Raw genomic sequence first — 19,814 nt, 5'->3', positions numbered from 1 at the left:
CTCTATTCTAATATTTTAGTACCAAATGCAATTTTTTTCTATTTAAAAGCTATACTGACAAACAAGGAATCTTTAAAGCACAATTACTAGTTTGGCACTGGTTGACATTTCTGGTGTGTGTGTGTTGCTAATACCACCAAGCAATTTTCTGTGACACCAGCTGGGTGTCCTACAATTTAACTCAATTTTGACACTATCAACTTGGAGATAACATCAGATCCCACTCTGGTCCTAGGGGGCTAGAACCAAGGCTAGGTTAGGGGCTCAGCCCCACAAGATTGCCCCACACCAATTCTAAGTCCAGGCTCTCACCTGTGCTTCTGGCCAACTGGCTATAGATGAGAGGTTCCTATGCCCCTCTCCTTAGGCTCCATTAATTTTCCAAAATGGCTCACAGGACTCAGAGAAACACTGTACATACTAGATTACTGGTTTGTTATAAAAGGATATAACTCAGGAACAGCCAGATGGAAGACATACATAGGGCAAGGTATGTGGGAAAGGCATCAGAACTTCCAAGCTCTCTGGTCAGGCCATTCTCCCTGAATCTCCACATGTGCTCCAAACCTCAACCCTTTGGGGTTTTATGAAGGTTTCATTATAAAGGCACAACTGAGTAAATCTTTGTCCATTGGAGACTGATTCAACCTCCAGCCTCTCTTCCCTCGAAAAAAGGTCAGGGAGATGGGACTGAAAGTTCCAACCCCCTAGTCAACCCCCTGGCAACCAGCCCCCATCCTTAGGTGCATTCCAAAAGCCACCTCATTAACTTAAATTCAGATTGAAAGGGGCTTGTTTTGAGTATCAACACATATTTATCACCCTTATCTTAGGCAATTCCAACGGTTTAGGAGTTCTGTGCCAGGAACAGGGACAAAGACCAAATATGTATATCTTATTATAAATCACAGTATCACATTACTGGAACTTGATGTTTGTTAATGGTATATAAGAAAAATCTAGAAAAAAAGTAAGCTGCTAAATACCAATCATGGCTCAACCATGATTATGTATGTCAACACTTCGGAAAATACATATATTGTACTATGGTAAGACTGTTTTTGCAAGGTCACTGGACAACTCCATACCCCTTTGAATTAGAATTTGTAAGTCTGAAGTATAACTTGATAAATACCTATGTTGAAAATGGCTTTTCTTGGGGCGCCTGGGTGGCACAGTCGGTTAAGCGTCCAACTTCAGCCAGGTCACGATCTCACAGTCCGTGAGTTCGAGCCCCGCGTCGGGCTCTGGGCTGATGGCTCAGAGCCTGGAGCCTGTTTCCGATTCTGTGTCTCCCTCTCTCTCTGCCCCTCACCCGTTCATGCTCTGTCTCTCTCTCTCTGTCCCAAAAATAAATAAACGTTGAAAAAAAATAAATAAAAATAAAAAAATTTTAAAAATTAAAAAAAAAAGAAAATGGCTTTTCTCTTAGATGATAGGATCATTAGTTTCTAGACTTTCTTCTCAATACTTAAACTAGCATTTTCTCTAATTTATAAGAAATTTCATTCCATACTTGTCATGTGATGAGTGCTCATTGTGATTCAGGAAAGTCTGAATTTAAAAATTAAATCATGCCTCATCTGGGAATCTGGTACCCAAGCAAGTAGCCATTTTTAACTAAGTAATTATCATATCCCATTCAACTAAAGCAAACATTAAGCATCTTGTACTGTATCAATAGTGTGAGAAAATGTGCAAGAATTTTAAATGTGTAGGACACAGCACATACTTTTTATTCTATATAAAGTGCTTATAATTAATCTAATATTTTTATTTTGAACAATATTTACACCTTTCTACTTGGGTTTTAACAAGAGACATAGCGTTCAAAAGAGCTCCTCTTGGAGGTCTTGGAACTTTCACCTTAGAGAATGACTCTTCTAGTTCTTGGTCATTTTTTTCCTAGTTTTAGAAGCTGCTAAATACCAAACCCACAGGTGATTCAGGAAAAATACACACCAAGTTATTCCAACAAACAAGCAAAGGGAAGTCCCAAAGATCTTTAAATCAATTAACCAAAAGTTGCCATTTCTTCTCCTAAAGCAAATTAAGTTTTTTTTTTAATTAGTTGTGAAAATCATCTGCTAAATAGCTTCTTTCTTTACCATGTACAATATAAACCTGTTCACATTTGTCATCTAGGTGCCTAGCTCAGTGCCCAGAACATGGTAAATGCTACATAAATATCTTTGGAAATAAGAAAAGGCTAGTTTAGTGATGAATGAATGAATGAATGAATGAATGAATGAATGAATACCATATCCTAAATCTTAAATCACTCACTACCTATTTAGTAGAAGTGTCCTGAGAAGTATTGTTGTTCTTAATGTTATTTTAACATTTGTCATCCTAACATTTTCCCTATTCATACTGTCAAAAATGTGCAAATGTGGAATTATGCTCTACATTGCTCTGCAGTGTATGAAGTCAGGAAACAGAGCAAATCAAGATGGGGAAATTTTTCCAATATCTTAACTTCTCTGGTAAATTAATAAACTACCCTGAATGTTGTTCTGAATTTAGAAAGGTTTTAAAACAAATTACTTTTTTCTTCTCGGCCCCTTTAAGAATCAACCTACATCCCAGTTTTCAAATGTGAAATGCCCTTCAACCATAAAAGGACAAAAAGAGAAGGGATGAAATGATACACTCAAGGACACAGTTTTAAAGAATTAGATTGCTACATCACCTCACAGCAGACAGTCTGGAAATGACAATTGCTAGGCTTTTTGATGGTATTAGCAGAGTAGTAAATATAATGTATATGTCATTTTTATTCCAGACAGGAAGACTGGAGGTAGTTACCAGTGAATGACAGTAAATTGTACCAGATGCCAAGTAAATTTTAACAGCCTTTTAGCTGCACTTCTCATATTCACATACTCATTAGTATTTTAATTTTTAGGTATATAACTCAAGGTCTCAATACAACCCCATGTAAAAAGAAATTTTCAAAGATGTCTATAGAATAACATCCCGCTCTTGAGACAAAAATCCATAGTTTGATCAAGAAATTATTGTGTTGGTACCCAAGAGAAATGAAAACACATATCCACATAAAGAATTAAATATGAATGTTCTTAGCAGCATTACCCATAATTACCAAAAAGTAGAAACAATCCAACTGCCCATTAACTAGTGAAGGTATAAACAACATGTGGCCCATCCAGACAATAAAATATTACTCAGGAATAAAATGATATGAACTAGTCATAGATGATACATTATAGATGAACCTCAAAATCATTATGCTAAATGAAATAAGCCAGGTGCAAAAGACTCATATTCTATTATTCCACTTATTTGAAATATCTAGAGAATAAAAACCTAAGAGATAGAAAGCAGATCAGTGACTACCTGGAACTAGGGGTGGGAGCAAGGATTGCCTGCAAAGGAATCTAAGGATCTATCTAGGGTAACAGAAAGGTTCTAAAATTGAATTCTGGTTACAGTTACACAACTTTGTAAATTTACTTCCTCATCAATCCTTAGTTTACATGACCTCTCAGCAGTTTAGGTCTTAGGGTTGATGCTATAATGCATTGAGATTTGGGGAGTTATTGGAACGGGTGAATAGATTTTGCACCTTCACCTCTCCAAAGGCCCCATCAATTCCAACTGCCTACTGCACATTTCTACTTGGATAACACATTGGCATTTACATTCATAACGTATTTCATCACATCTAAATCACCATCATTTATAAAATAAACCATTATTTTGTATACAAGAAAAAAGTCACCAATTTGATGACATTCTATTCATTGTAAGAACCCCAGTTAATTGAGACATATGAAAAGGTGGGGGGGGGGGCGGGGGGCGAGGCGCTGGTTTGCAGGGAACACTGTGTCCTGGGTTCAATGAACTCTAGTAAGGAGGTAAAGGATTGTTTCAGCTGGAATTCAGAAAGGAAGATATTTCAAGCAGCTGGCAGAGCTTGAACAAAGGCACGGATGTTTGGACAACTATGGCATCTGGAATGACGAAAGACAACTTGAAACAGATCTATTATCAAAAAGATATGAACACTTAAGCAGGCTCCCAACAATTATCATAATCTCCTAACCCTGAAATGCACTTCAGCATCCACACTCAAACTCTCACCAAAGCACAGTCTTGTTCTAAATGAAAATGCACCATTCACTTCATTCCTGAAACTACCCTCTTTTAAAATCACCTAGTAAGGAGTTACACATTTTAAGAATTCTGTAACTCAGAAATTAGCAAATTACATTAGCTTTTTAAGATTGTTTATACTTTTTTAAAAATCCTAAATAAAGAGGGGCACCTGGGTGGCTCAGTTAAGCATCCAACTCCTCATTTTGGCTCATGTCATGATCTCAGGGTTGGTGAATTAGAGCCCCACAATGGGCTCTCTGCTGACAGCGCAGAGCCTGCTTGGGATTCTCTCTCTGTCTCTCTGTCTCTCTCTCTCTCTCTCTCTCTCTCTCTCTCTCTCTCTCTGTCCCTCCCCCACTTGTGCGCTTGTGCTCGCTCGCTCTCTTTCTCTCTCTCGTTCTCTCTCTCTCAAAATGAATAAATATAAATTCTAAATAAAGAGTTTTCTTTTAAAAATATGTGTTAAGAATGAAAGAAAAAAAGCACATCAATAAGGAAGAATGTCTAGTACTTGCACAGGCAGGCCAAAGTCCAGAATGTGCTACAGTCAATGGGAAAATGTCAAGGATAACAAAAATAATTTACCTGGATCATAAAGTGACAAGAATTAGCAAGAAATGAGTCCCTCTTCCTCACTTCACTTTTGGGAGATAGTATCATCACTAAATAACGAAAGAGAAAAAAAAAGGAGACATAAACACACAAGGCCTAGTTCCTCCTGTTCTAGTTTGTCTTCACCTGGAAAACATAGAGGGACTCGAGCTCAGGAACGATGAGGAACAATAAGAAGCATCCAGCCCATTTACTATGGTCACAGCCTCTATGCTCAGCTGGACTGTGCAGGGAATTCAGTTTCCCTAAGGGCCTGAAAGCCCTTGTATATGTTCACAAGGAACAAATGCATGGAACAGTAAAGAAATCAAATTACTTCTATTCAAGAAAACCCCTCCCCCCCCCCACTTCATAACTGCTGCCCTCTTTGTAGGCCACTTGTCACATCTCAGCTTCCACTCCTCAAGCCATGCTTAAAATTTCTTTTGTCCTGGGTAAAGTTGTCCCACTTCATCTCACAAAACTGCAGCTGCCTACGAAGCTGCCAATCTCTCTGTTCTGCACAGTTCCAAAGAATAATCTACTGGAGCAAGCATCGTTTTCATGCTAGCATCATGTAAGTACCTTATTGTCATTGACACCATCTTGTTATTTAATGCTTTATTGGCTCTTACGTATGCCAACACAGACATCAAAAAGCCAAAACCAATGTCTAATCTAAACCTACTACACATATGCTTTTTTCCTGATTTGCCTCTCCATCTACAGCCTTACTAAAGTTCAAGTAAGCCATAGCTAGATTTGAAAGCAAGCTAATCCCATCAGTGGACCCAACAGGAGAAACTTAGCCCTGAGGCGACATTACCCAATGTCTGAAGACATGTTTGGTTGTCAGAGGCAGTAAGGGAGATTACTACTGGCATCTAATCAGCACTGTCAGGGGAAAGTGCTAAATATCCTACAAGGCACAGGACAGGCTGCACAAGAGACAGTTATTCAGCCCAACATGTCAACAGTGGTAATATTGAGAAAACCTACAGTAGTCTACAAAATGTTACCAATTCCATGACTATAAAGTCATTTTTCATTTGACATGTATTCTTGGTATATAGAGTTACAGTATCTGCCTTCAAAGATTTAACAATGAATGAGCCAGAATGCCTGTTCTTCATACCTACCATGCATACATTTAACCACGTTCAGAGATCACCAGCCATCAGATAAAATAATGCATGTTAAAAACACACTGATTTTTTTATTATTCCCAAAACACATGTAAGCTATTAATGTGAATAAATCATTAATAAGTCATTTAATAAATTCATTAAAAAGCAGTCACTAATGGTTCCTATGCATAATTTTCATTTATCTGCATTAAACATGATACCTACATTAAACATGATATCCCCTTACCATAACCAGAAAGAATGTATGGAGTCTCTCTTTTACATCAGGAGATCTGAGCCACAGACCTGACCCTACATGGCTGGAGTATATATTCTGGATCTGCCTGATGCCCATTATGATGCTCCCACACCATGCTACTGGTTTATGTGAACATTTTGTTTGTTGGATAGCATGCTAAGTAGAAACATGAGCAAATGCATGGTTTCAAAAAGGGAAAAAAAAAAACTAGGAATAAAAAAGAGAGAGAAAGAGCTTTTTTTTCCCCCCCAATCATCACTGCTTATGCCAGAGATGTTGGGGATGATTATTTCAGCTGTGTCCTTCCTCTGCCTCTGAGGCCCTTCCATTGTCCACAATTTGTGACCTGATCCTATATTTTTGATCAGCTTGTCTGTCAGTTAAAATTTGCCATCAAACAAAACTTTTACCAAATGCTACCCTTATGCCCATTGGACTTAAACCAGCTACTCTTCCCACATTTTATACTCTGAATTAAATTGTGTGTGAAAATTACCTTTTATTGACTTTAGTGAGAGCCTTATACAAACTGAGGGCAGATTTCAACTGCCCACTGCCAAAATAGCCCTCTGTCCCATCTGTTGGATGCACATATCATTAAGACTTTTATTAGCCTCAGAAATAGAGAACTCATTTTATGGTGTTAGCTAAAAATCTACGAAAGTCCTTGAAAAGCAGCTCTTACTGGTCCTGGTAACCACTGAATTTCAGCCAATGCTGCTAGAGAGCCAGACTAGCCATAGACATCAAAAGTTTAAAATGCATGTAAATGATAATACCAAAAGGTAATTTCATTGGCTATAAATTCATACTTTACATTAAAGTGCTCAAAGAAAGTGGAGACTTTTCAAAGTTTAAGTTTTTAAGGAGTATTAAGAAAATTTCCTCAGAAACTCTGGAAAAAACATAATGGCTTACAGAAAACACTGTGAAGTAAAGACATGGCATAAGAGTCACCATCAGAAGAAATCAAGAACTTTCTTGGAAATGAAAAAGTTGTAAAAGGCTTAACCATTAGGGGCCCAGGGAGAAGTAATGACCTTTTACCAGAAGAAGAGAATAAAATCATGGAAGCCTAATATGGCTTTTTACAGTTCTGCTTACAATTACGCATTAGACAATTTACCCCTTGTGGATGAGTTCCTAAAGCCTGCTGAGATGTTGCACTTGGAGAAACGAATACATGCTGTTTTTTCTTCTGTTGTGGTTCATTTTTATTAAAACAAGAAACCTACAACAACTAAAAGAATTTTTCACTTTTGCTGAATTTTACTCTTTCCAAGAAGACTGACAGCATGGATGAACATTTGTCCAATATTTGTAGTAAGTCCAACAATAAAAGACAATGGCTTATACATTCATGCCCAGTCAATGTCCTATGGGCTAGAATTCATAAAACAAAGGCAGCAGATGGCATACCTAAATTTAATTTGCTATTTGATTTATCCTTGCGTTACCATTCTGAAATGCAGACACTGAATGTTTTCTAACACCGTTAGAAAACACAAGATCATGCTTTGAGCAAGTTTATCATATAATATGATGCTGGATCATCAATCCTGAAAATGAAAACTGTAGCCCATCCACAGAGGCACTCTTCTCAGATGAAGAGGAACCTGTCAACAGCCAATATTCCATGTATCGGGGATGGCATTTCATGCAGTTTGTAATCACCACTCACGGCAATAAAGCAATACCAGACACCACCAGAAGGAAGAATGTGCCTTTGATACTGCTGTTCTGATTTGAAATTAGGAAGGATATTTTCATGTGTTTCAGCCTTACCTCCCAATGTTTCCTGAGAAAACTGATGTTTTCTTGGATTGATTACTGGGATTACCTTTCCTTGTGGCTTCTTCTCTTGAACACTTTGCTACCATCTTTGACTGCCCATTAGTATAGATACAGATGAATATTCTGGGCTACCACATTCTAAAATGAAAACTTCTTGAGCCTTATGTTACTGCTTCTGGCAGCTGTCAAAATAATTCCTGCTGACATCATGTTTAACAGACTTGCCTCCAAGTCAGATCAATGTTGGGGAACAGCATGCAGTGCTGCAAAATTAGGTCATTAATTGTGAAGCAACTTCAACCCTCCTTGCGTTTGGAGACCAAAACTTCCAAGGTAAAAGGAAACTGAACAATCAAAGATTCTGAATCTTCTTTTAAATCTCAATCAAGGTGTCAATTTAGCTATTTAATTCTCAAAAGTCTTTTGAAGGATCTTATTATTTTAAAGTATGGTGATAAAATATCTAGTTCTTCAAAGGGACTGTAAAACATTCCAGCGTTAAAATATATCCCTCCCAAAGGGTGAACATCCAAGTGCTAACATCCATTGTACTCATCATCTTTTAAGCACTTAAATGTCAACTTTTTCAAATGACTCGAGGAGAATCTGTGGTCAACCTGTTACCCTCAACCATGTCAACCAGACTGGCCATCATAGGTTAGCCTATCAAATGACCTCATAGTAATATAATAAAAAGCACAAGAGTCTCAATGAGTCAGAATCTGAGGACAGAAAAAACAATCTGGTGGTTAGAAGTAAACTGCCAAATGACAGCATCAGCTGTATTATCCGTGCGCCTGGAGGTTGCCCTTCCAAGCTAATTTTAAGAATAAATTGAAATTGAACTGGAGCCATACAAAGTAGAACACAGACCTTTTTGAAGATTCATATCAGGTAAATATTAAACAGGTTGTCAGAAAATATCGACATTTTGTTTTTTGGAATTGATTTTATGCTTTTATTTCTCTACCCATACAGAATTTTAATTAACATTTATTTATTAAAACCTGCCCTTTCCTCAAAAGGTTTTAAGCAATTTGATGTTTTCTTATGGCATTTTAAGAATAAAGATAATTCCCCACTACCTTACAAACTAGCAAAAAACAAACATTTCTCATATTTGAAGATATAAATGTATGTCTTCTTACAAGTTTGTTTCCAATAAAGTAAAGATGTTAATATGGAAATATAACATTTAATTTATTCATTTAATAATTCAAAATACCTTGGATTTTTTTCCTAAAATCCATAATCTAACACACAAATCAAGTATCAAAATATTAAGATAGATGGCCTATAAGAATTAACAAAGATAAATGTAGGTACAAAAACAGGTTGATTTATTTGGCACCATTCCAATCTACCTCCCTACTCTTCTGTCCTGATTAATTGCCCTCAGCAAGGAGCTGGAGCCTAGTTATGCTGTTTTCTTAATTCCGGTTGATGGAGTGTTGATACAAGGATAGGAGAACGAACTGCCTTCAAACTAACCCATTCTTCAAGAGTTAATCAATCACAACTTGTCCATTTTAATTATCTCCCAAATTCCAAATAGAGATATGTTTGCAGTTTCCAAATATTTGCTTGATTAAAGATGTTTTCCTTGTTTCAACAAGGAACCTCAAATTGATGAGTCAGGTGGTAAGATTTATGGGGTGAAGTTGTCCTGTTTATCTTCCAGCTTTCAAAAATACTGGTCTACAATTCAGTAGTAAACAACATTCCCCCAGAGATATGCAGACCACATCCATTAATGATGATAATCATGTTTAAAAACATATGTATAAACATACATCAACATCAGTAAATGCCAGAGAGAAAAACCAGCCAAGAAAATGTTTACAAGCCTCCTTCTTCACATCCATAAAAAAAAAAAAACACAGCTTATTTGCATATTAAATATAATTACACAAAGCTAACAGGCCATTGGTGCACCTGGATAACATTTTCTGGTTGTTTTTGCCCTCCTTGGAGCAATACCAACAGATTGGGTCATCAATCAGTTACACCCATCAAGTTATAGGGAAATTCTGGCTGCCTCACAAACAACTGGACAATTCAGTTAAGGTAAGGATTTGAGCAGAATTTTGACTGAACTAATCATTTCTTTTGCTAGATGGAAACAAAAAAAAAGCTAACTTTTCAGAAATAATTCTCCATTTAGGAGCTTCGCCTCTATCATCTGAAATCCTATTGTGTTTTTAATATCAGAATCAAAGCACCAAAGTTCTCCTTTCATAATAAATGGTCTAGCAATTGATGATAGAATATGATGATAATGATGATGATGATGATACAAGATTTACGAACAAATAATTTTTATATAAAATTCCTCTTGTTCTGGGGCGCCTGGGTGGCTCAGTCAGTTGAGCGTCCAACTTCAGCTCAGGTCATGATCTCGCGGTCCATGAGTTCAAGCCCCGCGTCGGGCTCTGTCCTGACAGCTCAGAGCCTGGAGCCTGTTTCAGATTCTGTGCTCCCTCTCTCTCTGACCCTCCCCCGTTCATGTTCTGTCTCTCTCTGCCTCTCTCTGTCTCAAAAATAAATAAATGTTTAAAAAAATTTTTAAATAAATAAAAAATTAAATTAAATTAAATTAAATTAAATTCCTCTTGTTCGATATCAACAGACACAAATACATGCACAAAATACTTGAACCCGTCCAAGTCATTAGAACTATTTTCTCTGATTAAACAGAAATTACACATTCCCTAATTTATCTCTCTTCCCTTATATCATTTTGTCCTTAACAGTGAAGAAGAGCCCTCACCCACTAGTTCTATGTAGCACACAAGTTGAGAGAACAGTTTACCCAGAATCATCCATTGACCCAATTGTTAAATCCACACTCTAAAACAAAGAAGGAAGATGTCAAGAAAACTACTCCTTTAATATTTGTGCCTAACCACTTGCATGCCTGGCACAACAAGGCTTGAAGAGCAGAAATTAAGTCCCTTTCATCTCTGAATGCTCCATAGCACTTAGCCTAGTGACCTTAATGCTGAAGTCACAATAAACTCTTTGTCCTTGAACAAAACAGACTAAGAATCCACAAAACCAAACTCTTTAGTTAATGTGATTCCATTTGTGATCTCAGTCTAAAGTTTCCCAAAATGTGTTCCCAAAATCACTGGTCCTAAGTGATGCTTTTGAAGAAAATGTACCACAACCAAACATACCAGAATGCAGCAAACGTCCTAAGTCTTCCAATTTCAACCAGACTTAACCAACCCAGTGCTCTACTGTGAGATACTTGGGGAAATGCTGTCAGAGCCCCCTTTTTGATGATTTACCATACACATTAAAGACTCTAAGAACCCTACACTAAAGGAGCTTATTTCTTTTAGCGTAAAGCAAACACATCTGACCTCAGAACCCCTTCCTATTTAATACCATGGAATATGTTTGGAGAAATGCTTTTCCAGAAACTGAGACCTCATATAGGATGAATTATAACACCATGGGGCAGTTTACACACTCTCCCAAAATCTCACACCGTTACATGAAACACAGACACAAAGGTGCTTTGGGACTTATTAGTCACCAAGCTGTGAATAAAAAATAAGAATTTAAATGTACAAACATGAGATAGGAAGCAGAAATCTCAATATCTACGGACAAACTATTACAACTAACAAAATTTTTTAATTACTAACTGGAAATCCTAATTGCCCTCTACTTGCATTCACAAAGCATCAACTGAAATAAATTCTCTAGTATGTTTAAAGTTCCAAGTACAACACCACAAGTCATCCACAAATGATTATGCCCTCCTTTAGTGTATATCTGTAACTCTTTTTAACTGTACAGATCTGAACTGCTTCTCTAAGTTTGTAGAATACTCTAGCTAAAGAGCCATACAAGGCTCCCACTATGAAAGTTAAAATTCAGAATCCCACTTTCCCAGCCTCTCTTGAAACTGGGACACTGACCTAAGATCTTGACTTTGACTTGGGAACTGGTAACAGATACAAGTGAGGACTGCTCAAGATTCATCCTGGGAAGGGTGGCAATAGCAGCAGTAATAGCTGTGTTAGAAATTTTGCATGGGGTGTATGCCAAGGTTCTAGGAGTGGTCAAATGACTTAGGCCTGGCCAATCAGCACATCCCATCATCCTGACCACAGAATTGCTTCAAATATAGGCAGATGCATGTGCCAAGTAAGTCCACTAAGATTCAATCTGAAAATCTGGGTTAGATTTTTGAGAAGAAACTACCTTTCCAATAGAACTGCCAATTCAGTAGGATGTGAAACTGAACCTAACAGTGGCCTATTATCACATGGCAGAATTCACCAAAAAGAGAGACGTGTAAATCATCAACTGAACTTGTGAAGCCAGCACTATTGCTAAACACTTCACTTGCATGAATGAGTTTTCTCTTGCATTTAGCTAGTTTATTGTTTAGACCAGGGTTGTTATGCATGATAGAATTCCCATAGATTCCCTCCTTGCAGGCCATGATAGAGTTTGTTCAGTAGTTATCTGTTGTCACTGTATTATTGCCTCAGGTGAAGCGAAACAGTCAATACTGAAATTGAAGAAGAAAGCCACCTGGCTTTCTAAAGCAGACATTGATGGCTTATGGAATTTTTTCAGCTGGTTGGGTCTCATACCCTGGGGAGGAATGGCTGAGGTCAATGTTACAGATTGGTTTCATCATGCTGCTTAGAGTCCTGTGGATATTAACCTTAATTAAATGCCACATTAGATAAATTGAATGGATTTGGTCCTAGCCCCTGTCAGTCAGATTGATCAGAGTGACCAACACAGTAGCATACTCATGAGGAAATTCACCAGAAATCAAGAGGGTATAGAAAAGGGTAGGTATTGAGAGACAATTCTCCATGGATCCCTTGTTTCTATACATCCCAGGACAGCTCTTATTCTGGACTATCTTTTCAAAGATGTTTAAATAGCAAACAGCTTGGAAGACAGAAGTGACATCTCCCTTTGTGGCAAAGGAAAGTTCTGTTTGCCCTCCAGGATAATAAAGCAAATGTCAAAGGCAAAAGCAGATTTGCTAGCAGGCCCCTCATGAGGTTGAGAGTTTCCTAAACTCAATATTCCTCAACTGTGACACAAACCTCTGTACCCAGCATCTAACTGGGACACCTTCACATTTCCCTATGAGACTGGAAAATTAAAAGACCGATACAACCATAAAGTCTATGCCGTCTGCTATGTCATGCATAATAATGCTCTTTGATTCTGACCCAGGAATTTCATGTCTTCTGCCAGCCTCTATGAAACTGTGGAAGGACAGCTTATCATCTTTTAAGTAGGATAAAATTTCAGACCCTTCCATTTTTTGACAAAGACCCAGATTAATATACAGAGATAGCATGCATATAAGTTCAAAGTCTAAATATTGTAACTGTATCAGTTCTCCCCAAATTGATCTATAGATTCAATGTAATCCCAATCAAAATCCCAGCAAGATTTTTCATAGAAATTGACAAGTTGGTACCAAAATATAAATGGAAATGTGAAGTACTTGGAATAAAACTTAGAAAAGAATAAAGTTGGAGGACTTATTTCATGTTAAGACTTACTATAAAGTATAATAATCAAGACATTGTAATAGTGGTATAAAACTAGACAAGATCAATGGAATATAATAGAAAGTCCAAAATTACACTCCACATATATGGTCAAATGAATTTTGACAGAGAAACCAAAATAATTAAATGGGGAAAGAAGTCTTCTTAACATACAGTAATAGATATACTGGAGATCCATATTTTAAGTTTGTTGATCCATACTTCACACCATAAAACCCAAATGACAAAGCTCTTTTAAGAAACAGGCAAATATGTTTGAGACCTTGGGATAGGCAAAGATTTCTTGGAAAGAATGTAAAAGGCATGAACTTTAAAAGGAAAATGTATATAAACTGAAGCTTCATCAAAATTTAAAACTTCTGCTCATAAGATAAAACTGAGAAAATGAAAATGAAAGCCACCTACTGAGAAGAAATACTTGTCATACATATTTCTAACAAAGGACTTCTATGCAGAATATATAAAGAACCGCTACAAAGCAATAATAAAAAGCCAAATAACCAAATTTTTTTCAAAAAGGCAACTGACCTCAATAGATGCTTGACAACAAAGAATTATAAATGGTCAATACATATATGAAAAGATACGCAACATCATAAGTTTCAGGGAAATAAATACAAATTAAAAGCACAATTAGATACCAGTGCACACTCACTCGAGCAACTGGATACTGGTACAAGCTTAAAATGGTACAACTACTGTGGGAAAAAGTTTGGCAGAATCTTAGGTTAAACCTTCACCTACATTATTATTTAGCAACTCCACTCTTAGATATTTACCTCCCCCAAGGTGAAAACCTATGTCAACAAAAAGGTCTGTACAAAAATTTTTACGACAGCTCTACTCATAATAACACAAAATTGGAAACACAAGTATCCATCAACAAGAAAATGAATAAACAAATTGTCGTATATTCACACAATGAAATATTACTTGTTATTAAAGAATAACAAGCTAATAATGCAAACAAAAAACTAATATATCTCAAAAACATTATCTTCAATGAAAGAAGCCAGACACAAAGGAATATTTATGGTATGATCTCATTTATATGAAGTTTTAGTACAGGCAAAACCAATGGATGAAGCTAAAAATCCAACTAGTGGTTGCCTGAGGGGAATACAGAAATACTAGAAAGTTCTCAAAAGAACTTCTTAGTTATTTTGAGAGTTCTGATGAAAATGCTCTAAACTTTGATTGAGATGTTTGTTACATGAGTATATATACATTTGTCAAAACTCATCAAACGTTACACTTATATCTATATAATTTATTACATATAATTCTCAATTCAAAATGAAGAATATACTACAAAAAATTATAAAATATATTTTTTAATTTAAATTCAATTTAGTTAACATACAGTGTAGCACTGGTTTCAAGAGTAGAACCCAATGATTCATCACTTACATAAAACACCGAGCGCTCAGCCCAAGTGCCCTCCTTAATGCCCATCACCCATTTAGCCCATTCCCCTCCACACCATCCACTTTCCCTCCAGCAACCCTCCATTTGCTTTCTGTATTTAAGGGTCTCTTGGGGCACCTGAATGACTCAGTCTGTTAAGTGTCTGATCTCGGCTCAGGTTATGATCTCACAATTCGTGTGTTTGAGCCACACATTGGGATCTCTCTGCCCTCAGCATAGAGCCTGCCTCAGATCCTCTGTCCCCCTCTCTCTGCCCCTCCCCCACTTGGGCTCTCTCTCTGAATAAATAAATAAACTTTCAAAATAAATAAATAAACTTTTAAAAAAATGAGCCTCTTATGGTTTGCCTTCCTTTCCATTTTTATCTTATTTTTCCTTCCCTTCCCTTATGTTTATCTACTGTGTTTCTTAAATTCCACACAAGTGAAATCCTATGATATCTGTCTTTCTCTGACTTATTTCACTAAGCATAATACACTCCAGCTCCATCCACATTGTTGCAAATGGAAATATTTCATTCTTTTTGATCACTGAGTAATAGTCTGGTGTGTGTGTGTGTGTGTGTGTGTGTGTGTGTGTGTGTGTGTGTGTGTGTCTTTTTTATCCATTCATCAGTTGATGGACGTATGGGCTCTTTCCATAAGTTGGCTACTGTTGACAGCACTGCTATAAACATTAGAGTGCATGTTCCCCCCCCCCCTTAAAATAAGCATTTTTTGTATCCTTTGGATAAATACCCACTAGTAGTACAACTGCTGAGTTATAGGGCAGTTCTATTTTTCATTTTTTGAGGAATCTCCATACTGTTTTCCAGAGTGGCTACACAAGTTTGCATTCCCACAAGCAGTGCAAAAGGATCCCCCTTTCTCCATATCCTCGCCAACATCTATTGTTTCCTGAGTTATTCATTTTAGCCATTCTGACAGGTGGCAGGTGGCACCTCATTGTAGTTTTGATTTGTATTTCTCTGATGATGGGTAATGTTGAGCATCTTTGCATGTGTCCATTAGCCATCTGGATGTCTTCTTTGGAAAAGTGTCTATTCATGTCTTCTGCCCACTTATTCATTGGGTTATTTATTTTTTGTTTGTTTGGTTTGGAAAGTTCTATATAGATTTTGGATACTAACCCTTTATCCAATATGTCATTTGCAAATATCTTCTCCCATTCCATCAGTTGTCCTTTAGTTTTGTTGATTGTTTCCTTTGCTGTGCAGATGCTTTTTATCTTGCTGAGGTCCCAATAGTTCATTTTTGTTTGTATTTCTCTTGCCTCCAGAGATGTTGAGTAAGAAGTTGCTGTGGCCGAGGGCAAAGTAGTTGCTGCCCGTTTCTCCTCTAAGATTTTGATGGCTTCCTGTCTCATATTCAGGTCTTTCATCCATTTTGAATTCATTTTTGTGTATGGTGTATGAAAGTGGTCCAGTTTCATTCTTCTGCATGTACCTGTCCAGTTTTCCCAACACCATTTGCTGAAGAGACTTTTTCCCATTGGATACTCTTTCCTACTTTGTCTAAGTTTAGTTGCACATACATCTTTGGGTCCATTTCTGGGTTCTTTACTCTGTTCCATTGATCCATGTGTCTGTTTTTGTGCCAGCACCTATGTCTTGTTATTACAGCTTTGTAATACAGCTTGAAGTACGGAATTGTGATACCTCCAACTTTGGTTTCTTTTTCAGGATTGCTTTGGCTATTTGGGTTTTTTTTTTTTTCTGGTTCCATACAAGTTTTAGGATTGTTTGTTCTAGCTCTGTGAAGAATGTTTTTGTTATTCTGATAGGGATTGCACTGAATGTGTAGATTGCTTTGGGTAGTATCAACACATAAATAATATTCGTTCTTCCAATCCATGATCATGGCTGTTCCTCCATTTCTTTGTGTCTTCTTCATTTTTTTTCATAAGCTTTCTATAGTTTTCAGTGTATTGATTTTTTACCTCTTTGGTTAGGTTTGTCCCTAGGTATCTTATAGGCTTTGCTGCAATTGTAAGTGGAATAAATTCCTTGATTTCTCTTTCTGCTGCTTCATTATTAGTGTATAGAAATGCAACTGATTTCTATACGTTGAATTGATATCCTGCAACTTTGCTGAATTCATGTATATCAGTTCTAACAGGTTTTTTGGTGGAGTTTTTCGGGTTTTCCACACATTCATGTCATCTGTGAAGAGTGAAAGTTTGACTTCTTACATGACAGGGATGTCCACTCTCACCACTGTCGTTCAACATAGTACTAGAACTCCTAGCCTCAGCAATCAGACAACAAAAGAAATAAAAGGCATACAAATTGACAACGAAGAATTTAAATTATAAAATAGATTTTATTTAAAACTCATTTCCCTCCAAACTATTCAAGGCCTAACATCCAAATTAAATAGGTTGAACTTGAGATTATTTGCTCTGTATCCACAGGTGTTGAGAGAGATATCCTCTCAGACTTTACACACCTACCAAGGGAACAATGCCAGGAAAACCATTAATTAAGATTTGATAGTGCCTATCTGCAATCATAAGAAGAAAACAAACAACACCTTGGATTATAAATGCAGGTGAAACACACCCAAAGGACCAAGTCAGTCACAATGTTGGTGCTCTTACTTCTTGTGACCGTGGCCCTAGCATCTGCTCACCATTCTGGTGAGCACTTTGAAGGGTAAGTAAGCAACTCCTTATATGAGCAAGTCCTCTTCCTTGCTATCCCCCAAATTTGAATGCATTACCAAATTTTACATTTTCTCTTCTTCTTCTGCTATCTCGCCATTCAGTGAGAAGGTGTTCCGTGTCAATGTTGAAGATGAAAATCACATCAGCTTACTCCATGAGTTGGCCAGCACCACCCAGGTAAATAATGATCCAATACTATAGGTTTGCTTCACAATTACTTTAAAATCTTAGACTGCACTGTGATTCCATCAAAGGAAGAATGACTGAAATATTAACTATAGCAAGAAATAACCTGAAAAACATTTAATGCCACAATACCTTTTTTTTTCCCCCTGCCTAAATTAGATTGCCATAGCCCTATAGTATTATAAATCCATGGTAACTTTTGAAGGAGCTGACAGGACATGACAACTGGATGAGTTGGAACAGTCGCAAAGGTCACAGAACATCTAATGTACAGTCACTTCCCTTCTAAGGCAAAAGTGAAAAATGATCAACTTGGATATTACTGAAAAACTGGGCTTCTGTCCAACTTGAAATTCATTTCCACATCCCATGTATCATCTGTTCCCTTTGATTTTCTTTCATTCCAAATCAAACAGCTTGAGTTTTCATGACCTTGCTTCAGGTCCTCTTAATGATATGACATGAAGGAGTTGGGGGCAAAGAAGGTAAAAAGCCATGAATGATTTCCATACTTTTCTTTTACTTTCAAGAAACCAAAATCTCTATGCTACTTAAAGTAAATCCACTGAATATGGGATGAGAACTGATATTTTTAATTATATATGTAGTGTAGCAGGAAGCTATTGTTGACCACAAATACTTCACTTGGGCCAAAGTTGTTTCTTCATGAAATATAAACCAAAATAATTTGCTAGACCCCTAAATACCTATCTATCTATCTATCTTTTTATAGGGTTTTTTTTTCTTTTGGCTTTTAAGGTATGGACCAAAAAAAAAAAAAAAAGAAGAAGAAGAAGAAGGTACAGTGTCATAATCTGAAATAGATTCAAAAGTTTAGAATTGAAAGAAAATAAGTAGTCATGTATTCCGGCCTTCCACTCAAACTGGAATTTCCCCCATAGAAATACCATCTCTGGTTGCTAGCCTTAATAAAAACTGTTTGAGAACTTTTAAGGATGGAAGGAATGCTGCTTTTCAGAGTAGCCCATTTGCCTCACAAGTCAACTGTTACATGAAGCTGAAAGCTACCTTCTCTAACTTTGGCCCATTGTACTTAGTTGAGGCAAATATTGTCTTACCTCTAAGATTTACCTTTTCCAGGCCTTCTATCATTTCTCTTAGCACTGGTTTACACTGATCATTCCTGGTCACCTTTGGATATAGCTCAATCTGTCTGTATTTCTTTTTTAAAATGTAGCTTTCAGAATTGGCACTAGACTTCTAGGTATGCTCTGATTAATTCAGTCTACAGGACAATTGCCTGTCTTCATCTGTAAAACAGACATTTGTTAATGGGGCCTGAGATTCTTTTAAACATCTTGAACAGTTAAAGAATACTCTTAGTTTATAATAAGCCTATGGCCAATAGAAACCAGTAGGTTATTCTTTTTTCACATGAATCATTCTTAGACAAGGTATTATTTCTTCTTGCCTAATTTATTTTTTACCTAAATGCAGGATTTTAGATTTACTGTGTTAAAAATTTATCTTTATAGTTTATTTGAAGCATGATGAGATCATTTAAAAAACTAATTCAGTCATCCATGGAAATAATTCTTCCCCCTAGCTTTGCATCACCAGCAAGTTTGACAAGCACTCCTTCCCAACTTTTATCTTTGTCATTAATAAAGATAAATATTAAGTCAATCAGAGGTCAGCACAGAATTAGAGGCCTCATTCATGGTTCATTCATTCAATACATATTTATCAAGAGCCTCCAATATGTTAAGTATTGAAAGTGATTCATTAACCAACTATCCTCAGATGTTTGCTCAATTACCCACATTACTGGGGTGTCAGCTCCAGCTAACACTGTGCTTTCCAGCTTGTGAAGAAGAATATAAATGCAGAGACTTTACAAATGCTTTGCTAAGATCTAGATTCAGCATTATATCAGGCTAGTGGTCTCTTTCAATAAGAAGATGAAGTTAATTAGGCCTGACTTACTCTTGCTTTAAACTATGCTGGCTCCCAGGGATCACAGCTTCCTTTTCTGAGCATTCACAATCCATCTGTTTCCAGTTTACTCCACAGCTTTGCCAGAATCCATGCTACACCCCACGAGCTCCTGCTTCTGGA

General features: G+C 36.9%; 1 protein-coding gene and 1 long non-coding RNA gene across 2 annotated transcripts in view; one reads left to right on the top strand and one right to left on the bottom strand.

The window, feature by feature from the left end:
* LOC123380101 overlaps nt 1-19,814 on the bottom strand; it is a 692,161-nt gene that overhangs the window by 577,382 nt on the left and 94,965 nt on the right. The window lies entirely within an intron of this gene.
* CPB1 (carboxypeptidase B1) overlaps nt 17,384-19,814 on the top strand; it is a 33,773-nt gene continuing 31,342 nt past the window's right edge. Inside the window, exons 1-2 of the mRNA XM_019810588.2 lie at nt 17,384-17,538; nt 17,651-17,726. Of these exons, the coding sequence (XP_019666147.1) occupies nt 17,429-17,538; nt 17,651-17,726 (186 nt within the window). The 5' untranslated portion in view covers nt 17,384-17,428. The remainder of the gene's footprint in view (nt 17,539-17,650; nt 17,727-19,814) is intronic.

The sequence above is a fragment of the Felis catus genome, chromosome C2 (assembly GCF_018350175.1).
Source record: "Felis catus isolate Fca126 chromosome C2, F.catus_Fca126_mat1.0, whole genome shotgun sequence".
Lineage (NCBI taxonomy): Eukaryota > Metazoa > Chordata > Mammalia > Carnivora > Felidae > Felis > Felis catus.
Note: the sequence above shows the minus strand (reverse complement) of the source record. Positions and strands in the feature narration are given on the sequence as shown.